We start from the raw sequence: 20,453 nt of genomic DNA on the forward strand, positions 1-20,453 counted from the left end.
ACAATTTTGGGGTGGATTAGGACTCACAAAAATCCAGAGTTCAAGTTTTTTGAGTGTGTGATGTTTTTTTGTTTTACATTGTATTTGTATAGCGCTTTTCTGTGCACTCAAAGACACTTCAACGGCAGGTAATAAAATCAAAAACAGTCAAATAAAATATACCTTGTGTTATATGGGGACCCTGTGCCGACATATCATTTTAAGACCTTTACTATGTCAGTTGATAATGTGCTCCTGTGGCACATTTTAAACCAAATAATTTATTAAGGACCCTGTGTGGTGAAAATAAGGTTTTTTTTCACTTTGTTAACATGTCCACGTGGTATTTTTTATATAACAGAAAAAATAATGATAATAGTGACAAAAGTATGCAAAACCATGGTTGAGTATTTCCACCTTTAATCAGCAGTGTACCAATTAAGCCTCAAAACCTCAGGTTGAGACATCTCAGGTTTTTTATTTATCAAACCAAAGGAACCAATCACCATGCAGGGTGCAGCTTTCTGTGTGATTCGGTAGTAGAAAAAACTCTGGACAATTGCTTTAAAAAGTCCACACCACTTGCCTCTACAATTACACCAGAGTGTACTACACAATCTCTTACCAGGAAATTTGTTAGGAAATTATTAAGACATTATACACTTGTAAAACGAAGCTTTACCTTTTTATAAACAAACGTGAAAGTTTCTTTGCAACTACACTACCATTCAAAAGTTTGAGGTCACTTAGAAATGTCCTTGTTTTTGAAAGAAAAGCATTTTTTTCCCCCAATAAAGATATCATTAAATGAATCAGAAATCCAGTCTAGACATTTTTAATGTGGTAAATGACTATTCTAGTTGGAAACGGCTGGTTTTTAATGAAATATCAACTTAGGGGTACAGAGGAACATTTCCAGCAACCATCACTCCTGTGTTCTAATGCTACACTGTGTTAGCTAATGGTGTTGAAAGGCTAATTGATGATTAGAAAACCCTTGTGCAGTTATGTTAGCACATGGATAAAAGCATGAGTTTTCATGGAAAACATGAAATTTTCTGGGTGACCCCAAACTTTTGAACGGTAGTGTATGTGAGAAATGAAATCCTGGAGAAGGTTCCCCAAAAGAACACCACATCTTACCTGACCTCAGTGTCCTCGGTGCCCCTGACCCCGTCTACCATCTGCTCTGCTCTAAAGTCTGGGCTCACCATAGTTACTCATTATGTTCTTTAGTATGCAGCCGCCCTCTTTTGTCCGCCTCAGTGGACTCGATTTGCACAGAACTTGGAAACAATCTTCCTACAGCTGCGAGCCCAAGGTTTCCCTGTGAACCTCCACACAGCAAGCTCTTCCAAAATAAACACCACAAACTGTATTCCTCAGCAATTAAAGTGATGTTGGAAAATGGTGAAGCAATCCACTGTGATAATTTAAATCATTTTACATGCCTGTCTCGTCATGCTAATATAACACCTGAGTCATAACATAAAAACATCGTAGGAAAACAAACAAGGTGTGACATAGTTTCTCGCTGTGTCTTAAAAAGCTTCTCAGAGGGTCTTTGGGGAGCATTTTCTGTCAACTATGGAGCTGATATCTGCAGCAGCCTTGGTTTTTATTCTGCATCTACAATCACACAACACCGGTGAGTAAGTCTTCAGCCATCATTCAGAAAGTAAATACTGAAAGGCTGTTTTCTTTATCACTGGTGGGTTGAAAGCAGGACCAAGCCATTGTTTAAGGTTGTGTCTTCTGTTGCTGTTTTCTGAGAAATGGGGGTGAAGATGGTTTTAAAGCAACATGAAAAATAAAACCCACATACTCTGGCTCATTTTTATTGCTAGCTGTGCGGGGAAAAAAAAGAGAAAAGGGTAGAAATAGTGGATAAATCAGTCCATGTGAAGATTGACAATTAATTAGCAGCTGCTTTGATCTTTGATTTTAGTTTATTTTTAAAGTAAAAAAGTCTACATTCTCTAAGTCCAGCTTCTTACAGTTGAATATTTCATTTTTTTCTACTTTTATGACAGAAAACTGAATATTTTTGAGTTTATGGACAAAACAAGATACAATCGATCCACATTTTTCAACATTTTCTGCTTTTTTTTCGACCAAACAACAAATAAATCAAGAAAACCAGTTTGTCAGTTAATCTTTGCTGCACTACAGTAGCAGTTTCCTTTATAATCAATCAGAAAAGTGACAAAATTCTCTGATTATAGCTTCTTAAATTTGAATATTTTCATTTTTTCTGCCTTTATGTCAGAAAACTGAATATTTCTGGATTTTAGAAAAAGCAAAACACAATGGGTTGTTAATTGACATATTTGTAAAATCCAGACGTCTCCATTCAGTGATCATATGAAAATATAACCGTAAAATTACAATATGTCATTATTTATTCCAGTAGCTCCTCAAGGTAACAAAGAAAGTGACTGATTATCGAAGTAGGACACTCATAAACCAGGCTGGTACAGTACTTTTGCAATTCAGATTTCGATCACACAATTTTAGAAATGTTGAGTCTAAATTGTCAAATGATTGTTTTTGTAGATTATATTTCCTAGAATATGATTCTCTATGGGCTGCACAGTGGCTTGGTGGTCAGCACTTTCGCCTTGCAGCTAGAAGATCCTGTTTGCATCCCAGCCTTCCTGGGATCTTTCTGCATGGAGTTTACTTGTTCTCCCTGTACATTCAGGGTTTTCTCCAGGTTCTCCAGCTTCCTCCCACAGTCCAAAAACATGCTGAGGTTAACTGATAACTCTAAATTGTCTGTAGGTGTGAATGTGATTGTTTCTCTATATGCAGCCCTGTGATAGACTGGTGACCTGTACAGGTGTCCCCTGCCTTCACCTAAGTCAGCTGGGATAAACTCCAGCCCCCTCTATGACCCTAATGAAGATTAAGTGGTGTATAGATAATGGATAGATGGATGATTCTCTATAATACCAGCAGAAAGTAACAAAACGTTTTTTAAATTTCATTTTAAAAAACTGGATAGATGTTTTAAAACTGCATTAAGATCTTGATGAGCTAAAGGGATGTCAATTTACAACCTGTTTCTTAAATTAGCATCAAACCTGCATTTAGCAGTCATATATAAATAAAAGCTTAGATCAGGGGTGTCAAACATACGGCCCGTGGGCCAAAACTGGCCCGCCAGAGGGTCCATTCTGGCCCGTGGGACGACTTTGCAAAGTGTAAAAAATTACAACGGTGAAAATGAATCCTTACTGTAAAAATATTTGAAGACACTGAGCATTGTACAATATAATGTGAGTCAGCAGCTTCAGTACAACAGAGTTTGGTTTGGTGGAACCCTATTGTGCCACAACTTTTATGCATTTTTATGATACATTTTTACAATGCAGAGGGACTACTTAACCTTTTCCTTAATAGTTGCCACTTTAGTTTGTGTGGTTTGTCAGGATTACTACACACGTGCAAATTTAAAAGGATTTCTAAATCTTGACAAGTTGTAAAGTACTATATTGTTCAGTTCCAGATACCTGTGACTAAATGTTGTGGGCCTTTGAAGATACACTGTGGTCTGTAATTTATAATGTGTAAATGATAAACTGAGGCATAATACTGCTGAAATTGCACTTATTTTTCTTTAAATATTCAGGTTGTTCATAATGTTTTGTAAAAACGATAATTAAATGGGACCATTTTCAGAATGTACTTTTTTACACACACACAAAAAAGAGAAAAACATGTGGACTTGTCATTATTTATAGGATATAATGATGTGATTTTATTGGTCCGGCCCACTTGAGATCAAATTGGGCTGAATGTGGCCCCTGAACTAAGATGAGTTTGGTGCCTCTGGCTGAGATGTAATAATAGTATTTGTTGTTTCCTTCAAGGAGCTCTTCCTGTGGCGCATAACGTCGGCAAGCATGAACAAGAAGCATTCAGAACTGGTAAGACTTGATTTCTTCATTTCTCAGCGGTAACATTTGAAATCCTTGGTTGAATGAATCACATTTACATGGTTTATTTTTATTTATTTCACAGGGTTCTTAATGGAAGAAAGTGGAGCTGCTCAACCAGGGAATGAGAAGCCACCATGTCAGATTGTACCTGTCCCTGATGATCCTCTGGCAGGAACCAGTCCACCTCTAATCTCTGTCAGTAAACCTGTTCCACCTCCTGCTCCGGCTGGCAAACAAGATCCAAACCCTCCTCCTCTTCCTCCCAATGTTTACTACATTCTTCCTCCCGATGGGGTCAACTTTCATTCACCTTTTGGTCAACCTGGCTTCCTCCCAACTCATAAGTGGTTCTTAGAGCTTCTGAAACGACACCACCAACTGGTGCACAGGTTTCCTCAACACAGCATCAACCCAACTGGAGGTCAACAGTTTGATTCTACGTCAAGCCAAGCATCATCTGAGGAGGACGATTAAAGAGATTCTGGTGAATTCTACCAAAGATTGATAACTTCTACTACTGTATGAATTGTTGTATTTAGCTTTCACAGAGATGCTTTTACATGAGAACAGCAAAACTGTTTCTGTATCATTCAAATTGAAAGACCTTTATACAGTGCCCATCCAAAATAAAAAAGTTGCACACTCTAATATTTCAGTGGACCTCTAGCTCTGAGAACAACACTCATTCATTGTGGTATCGTTTCAAGAAGCTTCTGCAATGTCACAGCATTTATTTCTGTCCAGATTAATTTTCTTCCAAGATCTTACATTGATGATGGGAGAGTTGGACAAAGTCTTCTCCAGCACATCCCAAAGATGCTCAATGGGGCTGAGGTCTGGACTCTGCGGAAGCAAATCCATGTGTGAAAATGACGTCTCATGCTCCCTGATCCACTCATTCACAATGTGAGCCCCATGAATCCTGGCATCGTCATCTTGGAACATGTCCATGTCATCAGGGAAGAAAAACGCCACTGATGGAAAGACCTGGTCATTCAGTATATTCAGGTAGTCAGCTGACCTCATTCTTTGGGAACATAACGTTGCTGAACCTGACCAACCCCAGATCATAACCCTAAACCCCCACAGGCTGGTAGACACTAGACATGATGAGTGCATCACTTCATCCTCCTCTCTTCTTACCCTGATGCCCCCATCATTTTGGAACAGGGTAAATCTGGACTCATCAGACCACATGACTTTCTTCCATTGCTCCAGAGTCCAATCTTTATGCTACCTAGCAAACTGAAGCCTTTGTTTCTGATTAGCCTCACTGATCAGTGGTTTTCTTAGAGCTACACAGCTGTTTAGTCCCAATCCTTTCAGTTCCCTTCACATTGTACTTGTGGAAATGTTCTTACTTTCACTATTAAACATAGCTGTGAGTTCTATTGTTGATTTCCTACAGTCATCTAAGTTTGTTCCTCAAAGATGATGGTTCACCACTATCCTTCAGGTTTTAATAATGTGTTGTATGATTCTTAACCTGATTTTAGTAATTTCAGAAATCTCCTGAGTTGTTTTCTTTGCTTGATGCAGGCCAATAATTTGACCCTTCTGAGACAGATTAACATCCTTTCCATGACCACAGGATATGTCTTCCAACATGGTTGTTTAAGAAATGAGAAGCTCCTCACTGCATCAGCTAGGATTAAATAAGCTGTTGTCATCACTGCAGTAATTAACCAATGGAAGGCTCCCAGCTATTTGCTTAGTTAAATCCAAGTGGCAACTTTTTTTTTGGACAGGCAGTGTAGAAACAGAGAAAACAGTCCGGGTCAAACAATGACGAAGAACCAGTAGGGACATTAAAGCCTACAAATATTTATTAAACATGTGGATTTATTGACATTTATGTCATTCTTTTCAGTACCTGTCAAGAGTAACTATGAATTCTAGAATTAATCATCTAACACAATGGACTCCAATAAGAAGCAGAAAACTGACGGATGAATTGAATTGAACTTAAAAAATAATAAACCAAACTTCATTTTAGCTTCAAAACCTCCGCAGTTGATTGTCAAACCAATTTCACATAGTTGACAGATGACTTCTGACAGCCCAGGGCCTCTGGGATTTTTTAAAAGAGAAGTCAATTCAGTGCTTTTAAAAACTTTTTGGACCTGCAGATACCCTGGAATGTTATTTTTTTGGTCTTGCAGAATAAAAATCAAGCTACAAAAACAAAACACGTCTCTTCATGTGTAACATATTGGAAATCACATGACAGAACTTTGCACTTAGTTCCTTGTAAACATGACAAATGGTTTGAACGGTGCTGTTATCAGTAGTTTATTGTATGTTAAGTCCAACACATTCAAAAATGGAAAGGAAAAAATAACAAAAAAGAAAAAAATCTAATTACAAAAAAAAAGAAAAAAAGATTCTCCACCTGCAACAGTTTTGTACTAGCAACAAGGGTAAACACATTAAAATTAAGATGGCAGCCAACTGTTTACCACACCTGCTAGAGCCAAGAAGGTACTTCTATTTCCATTTGGAAAGGACTAGAATGATTCACAATGAGGATCCACTAACTGCATTTTTAACCACAGGAAAATAGATTTACAGCTTTTTTTCCTCTTCTTCTTCTTCTGAGGATCCTTTAAAGTTCGGAAAATGGATGAGTCGTGAAAAAACCTCAGCGAAAACGAATAATTATCAGACTATAAATTTCTATGTTCAAAACATTTTTCCACCACTAACATGTAAAAAGCAGAAGATTGGTCAGAAAGCATGATGGCTCTTCTTCACTACTCTCTTCGTGGACCATTGCTGTAAAAAAGCATGATTGCAGTCAAGTGCTCATGTTAAGCAATTACCTGACAAATAAACATTTGTTTGGGGGGGGCTGAGGTACCCGTGAGAAGTGTTCAACACTCGAGGGCCAAAGATCTGGAAGTTTTCTGTAATGTTACCCAATTTAAGAGTTCAAAAACTACTCACATCTAAAAAAAGTGTTTAATCTCAACGAGGGAGAGCAGCCAAGCTTTACTGTGGAAATCTACCTTAAATATGCCATATCTGTCCATCAGGTCTTGTTTTAACTGAGAGCTAACATTTTATGTCAATAACAAGATGAGCGATACTTGTTTTTTTTCTTTTTCACTGTCAGATGAGAAATTTGGAGAGGCTGTGTTCAAACTGACAGATTGTCCCAGAAATGCTGGAAAATAGTGCAATACTACCAGACAAGGAAGACCTCATTAGTATATTTGTCAAGAAAAATGCTACATCGTCATTTTCACTTCCCAGTTCAGTGCAAGATAACAACAAAATAATAATAATAAAATATAACATCTCACTTGTCATGTTTTCCTTTCCAGCTGAAACCAAAAGGTCTTCCCTCCCTACTGAGTGGTATGAACAAAAGATGCTAGCAGACAAGAAGGAGCCAACTGGTACGGCATTCAAATCAGACTTAGCCTTGAATGGAAAAAATAACTCAATAAAATAAGCACAGTGAATAATCAGCGTATGAAAATACAAATGCATTAACGCTAGAAAAGTGAGCACAATTATTTGCTTGTCTGCAGGCTGGAGCTATGGCCAGCCCGCCCACAGATCGTTACAAAACTGTAGCTGAGAAAAGAACAGTCTGACAACTTCTGAGTCCAGGGATTAACCCGAGCGCTGCCATGAGTCACAAAAAACTAAGGTCAGACTGAAAGGGATCAACAGCATCTGAACCATATTATGGGACATTTTTCCAAACCTCAGAAACCGTGGTCGTGAAGAGCTATAACCAAAGACCAAGCATTTCACCGTCACCATCTTTAATGTACCTTTGTTTTGGGAGAAGTTCTTCAGATGCACCTCTTTAACCATCTAACAACAAACAGAACCGAGGCACCTATTGTCTCTACAAAACCCAGAACTGACACAATTACACAAACACAAATGTACAAAACTCACAGCAGATCATCTTAGGTAGTAAAACAGTATGGAAAAAATGAAATATGCACCCAAAAAAATGTAAATTTTATGAATACTGCAAGTATTTTTTTAATCTGCTCCTAGCAGACAATAGTTCAAAATGAGCAGCTCCGTATACTAGGAGGCAGCGAGCCCCGAACTGCTTTACTGCTTTAGTAAGACCGAAAAAGGTGAAATAGAAGGCACCATCATGCTTTTATCAAGTCGAGAGAGAAATGAAAATATACACAGAAAAGCAAAACATACAGTAAACTATGATTTTTGCTGTACATTTATTCGGTTACTCCGCACTTAAGACAGGAAGGGAGGGAAGAGGGAGGGAGGTGTCACCCATCCCAGTTTCGCAGTCTAGCTGGCAGGGAAAAAACAAAACAATTAAACTTGGAATCAAAAGAAAAACAGAGCGAGCCGCCATCAATTACCACTCTTCTATTGTTCAACTTTGTTTCTTGGTTTATCCTTTGTCCCCCCACTCATTTGGTGAAAGTCCAGGATTTGAGCTTTTTTTTTTTTTTTGTTTTGTTTGATTTACAAATGAGGAAAAATATAATGTAGATTTGCTTGTCATCTTGTCCATCCAGCAGTAATTGAAGCGTAGTTTTGGGTCAAAAGTGTGAAAAGTACATTGGTCACAGCGGACAGGCTGCGAGTGGCCTGCCCCGGTAAGTCGTATCGCTTTGAGACAAAACAGGTCTCTCCAGCTGCGTTCCGAGCATGGATGTCAATGTAACATGACAAAAAGTACCCATTAGTGCATATTGATGAGTGCATTATGCAATTTTGAAGCAGTGGTCTCTCAAAAGGAAAAAAGTAAAAGGCAAGCTTTTCCCCTGGAACTGCAAAAACTTTGCATCTCACTCTTTTCCAACAGTAAAGGGCAGAAAACTACCATATAAAATGTGCAATAGAGGGATTTCGTGAAGCAGCGCCCCAGTTAAGTCAAGGCATATAATCTCTTTTCCAAATGATGGGCTGTATTATTGTAGTTAAAAGTCTCATCAGTCCCTCCTAATGTGGCAGATTACTCCTGGTTGGTTTGCCTTTTTTCACGAATTTACAAATTAAAGTTTGTGAATTCTTGAGTTACCCGAAAAGGATGCTCAGCTCACAACTAATAAGCGACATTTTTTGTTTGCTTATTTTGTTTTGTCTAGTTCACAAACAAATGGTTGACAGGCTGTGTCACATTCCAAAGCAAAGAGGGAACAAAAAATTTAAAAAAAGAACCAAAAAAACAAATATATACTTTTATACATGAAGATTTCTTTTCGTTAACGAGAACGGTTGAAGCTGAGGAACACGATACTATTTCCACGCTGCAGGTGGTGCTCTTCTCAGCGGCGCTGGGTCGTGAAGCGACCCTCTCCCTGGCCCCCGGAGCCTCTTCCAGAGCCCATGCCAGGTTTGGGGGCCATGCCACCTCGAGGCGGTGGTCCCCTCCCGTCACGCATCATTCCACTTCCCACGATGCCCCGTGAACCTCCAGGACCCCGATCGTTGCGCCTCATGTCCCGACGTTCATCTCCTCCACCGCGGGTCTCTCGTTCACGCACCGCCCTCGTCTTCTTTTCCTCCACATTCAGACGCACGTCACCTCGAAACATGATGGGCTGCAAGGAGAACAACAGGGTCACTACTAGCAAAGATGGACTTAATATTTCCTCGCCCATTTCACACCCACATCATTCACTGGTTTTACACATGGATTTGTTCCTCTGCTGGTCTGGCCTGACAAGTTCTGCGTTCCTGCCAGTCATAGAATTTCAGCTCTGAGGCTGTATTCAGAGAGAAAAAAATACAACTAAAGCCACTGTGGTGTTGCTGTGGCTTTGCACATTCATTTATTTGTATAGGAGCAACTATGTAGCATGAACTAAGCCACACACCAAAGTATTTTTAGCCTAAGCCAATTTGCAAATCCAAATGTAGGGGATCCTAACACAAATGACCTTACCCTAACCCTGATGCAAAGTAACATTATGTGGATAGAGCCTGCGTTCATTGGTCAAAGTGGATTACGCTCCAACATGAACAGAGTGATGTACTGAATGGTAAAACTGTTATTTTTCTGCAATTCTGTCTGCTAAGTTTTGTATCATAGGCTCCACCAAAGCAGCACCTTGCACCATTTTAATGTGAAGGTGTCAACGTGTTAATCCCTGTTATTCAAATTATGTCCCCAATTTTTCTATTGAAGCTAACCGTAATTGTTGGTTAATAGCTTTTCTACTAATTGCAAGAGTGTCAACTGCCTTTATAGCTGGGATATTTGTTCTAGAAAAGCTGTTTTCTGGCAGTGCAAACAGCATTATGTGTGATTCAGGGTCTCAGTTCAACCAAGTGTACATTAAGGATGAAGAAAAAAATGCTGAATTTTTATCTCAGTTTCTGCTTCAGCATAATGCACTGCAGATCAAATAGAAGTTTACTGAAATACTGCAGCTTGCCAAGATGTAATTTTCTTCCTCAAAGCAGTATGAACCTTTATGCTGTGTAACGGCACTCACTGTACAAGATCGACAAGTTATATTGATACAATCTTTATTACTGACAAGACAAAAGATGCAGACGTATAGACGATGGAAGTTGACAGCCTTAGGCATTCCCTATCCCTTGTTTAATCAAACTGAGCAGAGAAGAGAAACCCAGTGCCAAGTTAACTGTAGAAAAGTGTCACCAAACCACCACCAAATGAACGAAAGTGGGTAATGAAATATCGATACATGCCCCTTCTACCTTGGCTCCCAGGATTCTTTGCACAGGATCAGAGTCATCAAACACCACAAATCCAAAGTTGGGCAGCTTCCCACCAACGCCCTTGGTGTTGATCCGCAGTTCCACCACGTTTCCATACGCTGCAAGAAGACAGAATAACAACATTCAGCTCTGGATGATTTTTTTTAAACCACTAATTACTCCGCCAAGGAGGTGGAGCCTCGGCGGAGTTATGTGATGATTGGCGTATGTTTGTCCGTCTGCCTGTTAGCAACATTACTCAAAAACAAACGGATTTGAATGACATTTTCATAGAAGTTCAGAAATTACAAAAGGACCAAGGACCGGCTTATAGTCTGGATCCATGGATTTGATAAAGATTTCTGTATCATTGCAAGATAGCAGCATGGCGTCACTGTAATGCTGACTGTTGATGATACCATGATTGTGATCCTACTACAAATCCACTGCTGCAGATTTATCGGGACTTATCTGTCAGAAATGATACAAGGAACAACTGATTAAATCGTGGCGGTGTTTCTGAGTCCCATCAATTCCCACCACCCACTACATATTTAGGTCATGCAATTCGGTATCCGTACATAACGTACACATGCTTGTGCTCAGTTCAAGGTCATTTTGTTTGTGGGTACATTTATACTAAATGGCCACATTCTATGTTGCTGTGATTTCTGCCACGAATTTAGTCAAGATTTCAGCCGTCGGAAATGATACGACCGAGAAGCCTTGGCGGAGTACTGCGCTCTGAGTGCTTTGTTGTTCAAACTGTACTGACAAAATGTTTCTTTCTGAAAAACAACATACTCATGAAGAACTCTTTGAGCTCGCTCTCATCAATGTCATGTGGGAGGTTTCCAACAAAAAGCTGGTGGCTGTCTGGATAACGGGGATTCCGCCTGCCGTCCATGTCACCAGACTCGGCATCTCCCCGGCCACCTGCAGATCAAAACAGTCACATCAGATCAGCACCATATCATCTACAAAAAACGACTCAATAATACTGTCACTAAGAAATCAAAGAGTGAGCTGTAATGTAAACGGTCATTTACCTTTGTTAACAAAACTCAAGTGCGGCTTTCCTGTTTGTGACTCAGAAGATGCAACACCATCTAACAGTAGCAGAGACATGCAGACAGTTAGAATAAACCAAATGAAAATGTGAAGAACTCTTCATCTGGGGAGGATTAGTGTCTGCATTACCAGGCCTGGGACCCCGTGGAGTGAAGGTCGGTCTGTCGCGAGTGCGCTGGTCTCTGGGGCGAAGAGGTGCTGTCTGTGTCTCCGGCTTGGCTTCCACTCTGGGCTACATGGAAGGATGTGAGACAGGAAAGCGTAAATGAACAATATCACAACTTCACAGTAAGGTCAGTCCTTCTGAGCTGCATGTAGTCACAAAATTTGTCCTGAATGTTTAACATAAGGCTTCATTTCTCTCCATTTCATTTTTTACTCATTAGGACATTTTTCTATGTTATTAGGAAGCATTTGTGTGATGAATTTGCATTTTTATTCAAGCAGTAGCTTCAGGGTTTGGTATAAATGTGACTTTCCCAGCTACTACTTCATCTTTCATTTGTAAATTCTTTTTGTGTTGATGTGGTCACTCAAATTAGTTTGTTGTGCTTCAAAACAATTTGTGCTAAATTTTACCACAGACTATTATAACCTTCATTATCCTGCCTGAGGAGATGAAGCTTGCAGAGTCAGTAACTTCTTTTAAATCACTTCTGAAAACACATTTTTATGTGAGGTTTACTTTTAGCTTTATTTAGTTTTAGTGTTCTACTTTGTATTATGTCCTGTTTATTTTAGATGTTCTTTCTTGTTTTATTTCACTTTCAGCTGACTGATTCTTTGGTGTGATGTTGTCTCTCAAATTCATTAATTCTCAATTTTGTTTTTTTTTAATCTTTAATTTCTAACTTTAACCTTCAGTCTTATTCTTTAATTTTTAAACTGCCTAGTTCCTTTATTTGATATGCATGCTAATCTAGTTCTTAAGGGTGCTATATAAATAAAGTTATTATGTCTTGATTTTTCAGTTACACAAGGCGGCTTTTTAAATTAATAAGTATTTTTTCAAATTACTGTCAAAAAATGTGTTATATAGACATCAACAGTGATGTGCAATTACAAAATTACACACAGGTGATGAAGGAATTTGCGGTTAAAATACCCATAGCCAGATTAAACTGTTGTATAGCAGATCATACAAAATTCAGAAGTCTGAGGATTTCTTTGATTCATGAGACACAATGAACATGACTCGCTCAATACCAGGATCTCTTTTAAAATACGTCACTTTAATGTATTTTCTTAGGGCTTTTGGGACTGTGCTGACTGAAAAGTGTAAACCTGAACATTACCCATTGGAAGAGGCACCGAATAAATATAACTACTATATTCTAGCTGAGACTCTTCATATATAAACTTCAACATCTAGTGCTGTTCTCCACTCTCTCATTTTTTTTCTATAATGGTTGTTTGACATAAATATTGTGTCAGACTCACGAATAGCTGCCCATATCCTAGGCTGAGGAAAAAAACTCAACTTGTAGTATATTATATAATGTCATAAGTAACGGTAGTGATTTACCTGTGAGCTTGGAGCTTTAACGACATGAGGGGAGATTCCAGAGGAGGTGACTGTGCCAGTAGGAGGTAGGTTTTTACTGGTCACCAAGGCCCAGGAGAAAGTCTGTTAAGGATGCAGTAATGCATCAATATGGCTGCACTGATAACTCTCAACTGCCTTACAGTGATTCTACAGGTACATTACTGCCATCACATATGTCTGTTGGATTTGGAAATATTTTGCTGGTCTATGTATCATTAAATGCCAAATTAAAACTAAAACAAATTAAAACTTCTTGCCCACTGTCAATGACAGACAGCTCTCAGTTTTGACACAAACCATTGCTTGTGTTCGGTTTACTGTAGCCTGTTGTATTATGATATTTCATACGTAGTATAACAGGTGCCAAATAAACTACGAATTATTCATAATGCCCTTGTTGCACTTAGATTCAGTGCAATTCATTGTAATTTAACACAATGAAATTACTGAGAAGTAACTCTAAAGACGACAGCATTACCTTGGGAGGTTCCTGGGTGTTTGGTGGAGACTCCACAGGAACCGGTGATGGTGCTTTTTCCTCCATTTCTTCCAGAACCTTCTCATCTACTTCAGGCTTTATCTCCTCTACTTTTGGCTCTGGTTCCGGTTCTGGCTCTGGTTCTGGAGCTGGCTCCTCCATGGGCTCCTCCACTCCATTGCTGCAGAGCAAAAAGCAAAAAAGACTTTAATTGATAAATTAAGCTGAAGAGGCTGAAGTCTTCATGACGGACCACGTTGCTCAGGCTTATCAAGAACTTTTGCTTACGTGACAGGGTGAGGGTCGTAATAGGTGGTGCTGTTGGGGCTTTCTTGAAGTGGCTCAGGGGACGCCTGCCTCTCTTCTGGTTCCTCTTCAACTTCCTCCTCAGATTCTAAAAGAGAGAACGCAAATGAAGGAACGCTCCAGCTTTAAACCAAAACATTATGGACTAATAACTCACTAATTAAAAAACAAGGTCAGTATAGGACCCTTGTGAACAACTTACCCTCATCAAGCTCAGCTTCAGAGTCTCCAAAAACTTCGTCCTCATAACGGAAGATGTCATTGTGGACGTAGAACTTGTTTGCCACAGAACCCTGAGAACATTTGTCATGCAAACAGAAAACAACTTACACCTCTTTTCAAGGTTTGAGAGTGGAGCATTGGTGCATTTTAAACATATTCTCCTTTACTTTTAGAGAGAAATTTCATTTAGGGTTTCTCTGTCATATCTAGCTATGCTGTGTCAAACCAAATTGAGATGACATGTGCTTCCACTGTGGCCTTTCATCATACTGTTGCTGCTTCACATTTCCGAAGAAGTGATAGTAAATACCACATGCTTTTCATTAGGAGCTTCTTTAGCAGTGAAGGTAAACAAATTTACCTTACTGTGGAACAGAAAAGCACACTCGTGGCGTGGCTGCTCGTGGACATTTGATTGGCTTGAAGTGCCCACACTCCCCACTATGTAAATTATAGCAGTTTGTCTATTGTAACCAGCAGTTTGACTCGATCAGATGTCCAGAATTTATATTTATAGGTAATAATTAAGCGATAAATCTCAGGAAATAATTATGTTATTGCTGTTACCACTCAACTTTGATGCCTGTGAACAATATAGAGGGAAGAATACTCACCTCCGGAGCAAGCACAAAAGTTTGCATAAATTTCCTCATGGGTTGACCATTGTTTGACAGTTCTCCGAGGACTTGCACCACCACTCCATCACTCAGAGTGGCATGGGCATCCACATGCCTGATTTTTGTGTGGCATTCACTAAACTGCAGAGACATGACCTTCTTGTGGATTTCCTGAGATGCACAGACAAGGAAAAGAGACAAATGGATAAAAGAAATAAACAGATCAATAAACATAACCTAAAAGATGTTTTCTGATGTTTGGAAACCATTTTCTGACATCCAATCAACTATAACCACTTGAAGAAACATTCTTTAAGTTTTCTGGAAAAGCCCATTCATCCTTTCAGCAAACTTTTGTTGTCATGTCACAATGAAAAATTTAAAACAGCAGTTTTAAATTATCACTAGAAATTATGCAAAATCTTGAATGACAATGGTAAAAGTTTTACATGTGACGATCATATATGCATCATTTCTTCCTACATTTATGCATTTCTCCTAGCAATCTATTTTGTACTGTGTTTTCAATCTCATTAAAAGAACACATACATTATTAATACTATGAATCTCTAGTACTGTACATCTACTTAACAGTATTTTAAAAGTGAGTCTCCACTATCGGGTACCTACCGCTTGCCCGTACACAGCCTCCGCCAGCTTCCCACTTGGGTCAAGCCCTCCATGTACATAGGAAGAATTCCTCCCATAAAACCTAATGGATCAAAAACATGACAGTTAAAAAGGTATCTGCAACACTAACAGATTGTTATGTACCACATTACCACAACACATTTCTGTTATTACCTGTGCAGGAAATCTGGTGCCTTGTTTAAGAGTGTGTAATACTGCCTCACAAACTCCCGCCCTACAAGCAGGGGACTTGGCTTCTCCATCACCATTTCTTTGGTAAACAATATTAAGTGCTGAAACAGAAAAAAAGACAGAGGTCCAGTGGTAAGTTGAGCATTTGATAGGTTGACTTAGCAAAATAGAGCAATCCAGTACAACCCTGCAATACATAAAATAAATTGAAGAGATGATCAACAAAGGTCGTTGGAGGCTGTAATTTGTGGCAATTATGTTTAGAATACATTTTAATGTAGTGTTACTTTAACTACATACAACTCAGCAGCAACACAAATTAATGACTTAATTAACACCTCTGCAACACAGTTCACACAAACCTTTTAACCTGCATTAAATTTACTACAAGCCTGTTGTATTTGACTGCACCAGTTTTAAAAGGGCACACCTTATAAACTGACAGCTGAGGTCAAACAAAGATTGTAAAAACGAGTTTTCAATCAGCCAGTCCGACCGCATCATGAATGTTTGAGGTCAGGCCATTTTAAGGAAGTCCACATCCGTACACATATAGGTTTATTGTGCCTGGGGGTGATCAGCATAGACGTGTTTGAGCAGCAAGCACAGGAGGGTTTTCCCTTTCACATAATGTTTCACTTTCTTTGTCTTATCAGGCCCATGTTTCACCCGACCAACATGAAATCCACGCCAAAAGCAAGTCAGATGACTGTTTAGCTAGCTGGCTAACCAACTAGCCAACATTCAACTGCGCCATCACGTTCACCCAATGAGACAAAGAGGGAAACCGGCTCTAGGTGAAAGAGAAGACGCGGAGGTTCAAGTTAGGTAGCGAAGAAAACGAACTTTACCGCAATTAAATTCCGCTCTTATAACTATATATCTGTTAGATACACCTGCGCAGCCCTTTGTAGAAAAATGGCCTGCTCTATGAGGCCTTTCACGTCTGTGCTAACAACATTTTGCCATCTCTAACATTTGTCGCATGTTCACTAGCGATATGACGTGACACATTCACATTGCACTGTATGTACCAATATTAGAAATTTCAGGAACACTGTTTACCTATACAGCCAGAAACGTTATCTAGAGCTGGAAAACAACTAAATAAATATTGATGTCAGTCTGCCGGGATGTTCGCTGTCACCTTAAACGGCTAATGCTAGCCTAGCAAACAGAGAAGCAACTGCAAGCCTTGCGACACCGATAGCTAGCCGGCTAACGCTAGCGCTGGCTAACTTATGGCGTCGTCGTTTTTTATTCACCTGCAGCCAATTTTTCCAGGAAGTGAAAGCATTCAATCTCAACAAACAGGGGCATTGTGAGTGAACACTGGAAAAACTGACGACTGACAAGACGTTACTTTGCTGAACTTTCACACAAACAACTTGCAAGCTGATTGCAAGGGGAAAAAAGCACCGAGCCGACATGACGTTGAACCCGGTGATAGCCATTGTAGTGCACCCACTAAATGTGTACACTTTATCATTGCGAGCATCCAAAATTCACAGTATCAGCTGCTTTTCTTTACAATCGACTGTAAAAAAAAAACGCCAAACAACATAAAGCCGCTCCAAACTTTAAAATACTCCCAACTTCGACTAACTGTCGAACCATTGTCAATGAAACAAGTTGAGTGCTATGCTAGCTCAAAGACAAAGAAACCCAGATTTGACGAATCAATTTTTTTCACAAAATATTTGAACAGATAGCTAATCGGGGTTATTTGTGTAGTAGCGACACGTTTATTTGGCAGCTCTGAATAATGACTGGTTGTATCTGAGCAGTCGTGGTTTGGACTAGACAATGCAGCTAACGTCCAGCTAGCTGGTACGGTTAGCTCGTCTCATAGCTCAGCTGGAAGGATGGCTAACTTACCTTATGAAAGACCTATCTATGTAGACAGAATTATTTGGACTAAATTACGACGAATAACCGGCTGTAAACTGTCCTGAAAGACGGGGTATCCCAGATGAGATATTGTAATATTTCCCACGCTCCACTAACAGTTTATGATCTCTGCTGTACCAGAGATTGATGATTTAAAGTGATAGCGTCGATTTATTGTTTTACCCCTGCAGTCTGGGGCAGGAGCCCCCGTCACACACGTCCAGCCAATGGGCTCATTACACTGGGCAACATGAAGATGACGTCGGCCGGTAACCACGCCCCCACAAACTTTCAGCTCATGTTATCCCAAAACGCATTACACTTGATAGAGTGATAAATTACACTCATGATGTCTTGCATTAACCTTTTATTGTGTTTTAATGTCTTTTAAGGTCAGCCGTGCGTCGACCCTAATATGCAGCAGTTTTATGTTAATATGTGCATGTAACTTCAGGCGTTTTTCATACAGTTTGCATATATTTGCATATTTATCCCAACATTCATGGAAAGAGAAATACAACATAGACCTTCTGGTAAACGTCTCCTCCACATACAGCTTCAACCCTTAGATGCACGAAAGCGATTGGACCCTACATGCTTCTACAAGTGGGTCAAAAATGAGCTGGATGTGTTTTTATGTAATTTTGGTCATTTGGGTTAAGAATAACTTTTGCATTATTGTTTATATTATATGTTTGTCCACATAAGAATGATTTCATGTTTGAAATATGTTTATTTTTCCACTTCATAACACATTTTGATAATTGAAAAAAGAAGACTATTAGAACAGCAATAGAAGAATGTCAACATCCATTTTGTTGACTTTTTCCCATTCTTTTCCTCCAGCTGTTGCTGCTCTCTGTCCCTCCAAGTTTGTGCATCAGCTCTTGTATGACATTATCAGTGATAAAGAGCTTCTGGTAGTAATACAAATATTATAATTTCTTTAAAAGTATGAAAGGTAACTTAAAGATTTAAATGGAATTATATGTAGAGCACTGAGGAATAGCTGGAAACTGAAATTATAAAAACTTTTCATTGAAAAGATATTGCAAGAGAACGACCTCACCAGGTCATTTTTGACCCACTTATGGATCTAAGGGTTAAAGGTGAACTCCACTGATTTTACACATGAACTTAAGTTGACATGAGAAGATCTGCCCATCCCATAAAAACAATTATATAATGCAGTATCTATGTTCTCTTGGATTGTATTTGAACTTGAAAATCACATAATTCCTACAACAAACTGAAGTTGTGTTTATTTACAAAACAGGGGAGAAACAGTTTGCGTAGGTGCATCCTGCTATTTGCAGGATCCTGTGTTTTTAAAGCTCTACTCAGGACTTAAAGTCAGGCTATCTCCGTCTCTGTCACTTCAACATTGATCCTTGTCATGATTTAAAACAATATTAATCACTAGAAACATTGAAACTAAAGTTTATTGTGGGTATCCAAAGTTGTTTAAATCAATCCAACTGGACTTTAAGAAAGTTCCTTGAAGACGTTTCACCTCTCATCCAAGAGGCTTCTTCAGTTCTGGTGGTGGTTGATGTTGCCTCAGCTTATAACCTCTGTGAGGTGTGGTCAGTGTTATTCACATTCACATCAACCACCACCAGAACTGAAGAAGCCTCTTGGATGAGAGGTGAAATGTCTTCAAGGAACCTTCTTAAAGTCCAGTTGGATTGATTTAAACAACTTTGGATAACCATGACCTGGATGAATGAGAAACTACACAGACATTTATTGTGGGTACTAAGATATCCAACAGGGACTTCTAATGTACTTTCAGTAAATAAGTGACACATTCTGATTACCTTGCTCTGACTACAAGTTTAATGCAGAGGTTTATCTGAAGCTAATATGACACTTTAGCTATGAAAATCAGTCAAATCAGGTAAATATTTCCAAAATTCTTTAAAAAAATAAAATAAATTATTTATTCAGTACCAGATATCCTGTTAACTTGTTTCTGCACAATATTTCCGTTTGGAAAGATAACAAAAAGAATATGAATGGAATCTGGATATGTCTCATGTAGCTTTACCAGGCATTGTAACAGTAATTCTATTCCAGTTATATCCATGTGGAGATCAGAATGAGTCAGTGGTGGATCAATAGACTACTTGCTGCTGTCCCATTAACTTGTTAGGTATACATTGATAGTGTTGTCAAACTTGAATTGTGCTTTGATGCAAATGTACACAAAATCACAACCGGTATGAATGGTTCCTGATTATTTTTATATTCTTTGTCATTGTTTTAGGTGGACTGGCCTTTCGAAATGTGGATGTTAAGCACCACCATGTGGTCAAAAAAAGAGAGAGAGAAAAAAACTTTACATCTTCCACTTTGGGTAAAACAGAGGATGCATTATTACAGTATCCAGTGGGGGGAAAGTAATTATAAATTGGAAACCATAACCATAATAAAGAAGTAAGAAGGACTGTGTTTTTTCAGTGCTGAATATCAACACAGAACAAATCAGACAGTCCCTTTTTACTCTTTAGTACAACATATTTCTTCATATTACCTTGTAATGCAAGACTGAAGCATCTTTCTGCATCAGTGTATCATGAGAAGCAGTTCTATATACTCTTTTCTGTATATACCTGAACTACATTGTATCACAACATGCATTTTGAAAATAGAATAGATGATTAAAAGTGTCTATTTAAACATACGCTACCATTCAAAAGTTTGGGGTCACTTAGAATTAATCATAAATCCAGTCTAGACATTGTTGATGTGGTAAATGACTATTCTAGCTGGAAATGGCTGATTTTTAATGGAATATGTACATAGAGGTACAGAGGAACATTTCCAGCAACCATCACTCCTGTCTTCTAATGCTACATTATGTTAGTTAATGGTGTTGAAAGGCTAATTGATGATTAGAAAAC

The 20,453-nt window shown here is 38.9% G+C and overlaps 1 protein-coding gene across 5 annotated transcripts; it reads right to left on the bottom strand.

The window, feature by feature from the left end:
* Positions 1–6,199: 6,199 nt before the first annotated feature.
* Positions 6,200–17,710, bottom strand: g3bp2a (G3BP stress granule assembly factor 2a). Of its 5 annotated transcripts, none has more exons than XM_023289690.3 (13): positions 17,536–17,708; positions 15,640–15,758; positions 15,466–15,547; positions 14,833–15,006; positions 14,199–14,289; positions 13,979–14,084; positions 13,691–13,871; positions 13,192–13,293; positions 11,796–11,898; positions 11,645–11,704; positions 11,400–11,531; positions 10,596–10,714; positions 6,200–9,469 (listed from the first exon to the last, which is right to left on the bottom strand). In XM_023289690.3, the coding sequence occupies exons 2-13, from the start codon at positions 15,732–15,734 to the stop codon at positions 9,194–9,196; spliced, it is 1,521 nt and encodes a 506-aa protein (XP_023145458.1). In that variant the 5' UTR covers positions 15,735–15,758; positions 17,536–17,708; the 3' UTR covers positions 6,200–9,193. The 5 variants fall into 5 exon arrangements, with proteins under 5 accessions (XP_023145458.1, XP_023145456.1, XP_054865654.1 ...); XM_023289688.3 differs by having other exon boundaries at positions 10,587–10,714; XM_055009679.1 differs by lacking the exon at positions 17,536–17,708 and adding an exon at positions 16,723–16,744 and having other exon boundaries at positions 10,587–10,714.
* Positions 17,711–20,453: the final 2,743 nt, after the last annotated feature.

Source organism: Amphiprion ocellaris, chromosome 4 (assembly GCF_022539595.1).
Source record: "Amphiprion ocellaris isolate individual 3 ecotype Okinawa chromosome 4, ASM2253959v1, whole genome shotgun sequence".
Classification (NCBI taxonomy): domain Eukaryota; kingdom Metazoa; phylum Chordata; class Actinopteri; family Pomacentridae; genus Amphiprion; species Amphiprion ocellaris.

Coding starts and splice junctions, on each gene's coding strand:
- g3bp2a (XM_023289688.3), bottom strand. CDS start 15,734: ATGGTGATGGAGAAGCCAAGTCCCCTGCTTGTAGGGCGGGAGTTTGTG. Junction 11,705..11,795: donor TCCACGGGGTCCCAGGCCTG/GTAATGCAGACA, acceptor TGCTACTGTTAG/ATGGTGTTGCATCTTCTGAG. Junction 9,470..10,586: donor TGGGAGCCAAGGTAGAAGGG/GCATGTATCGAT, acceptor TTCTCCTTGCAG/CCCATCATGTTTCGAGGTGA.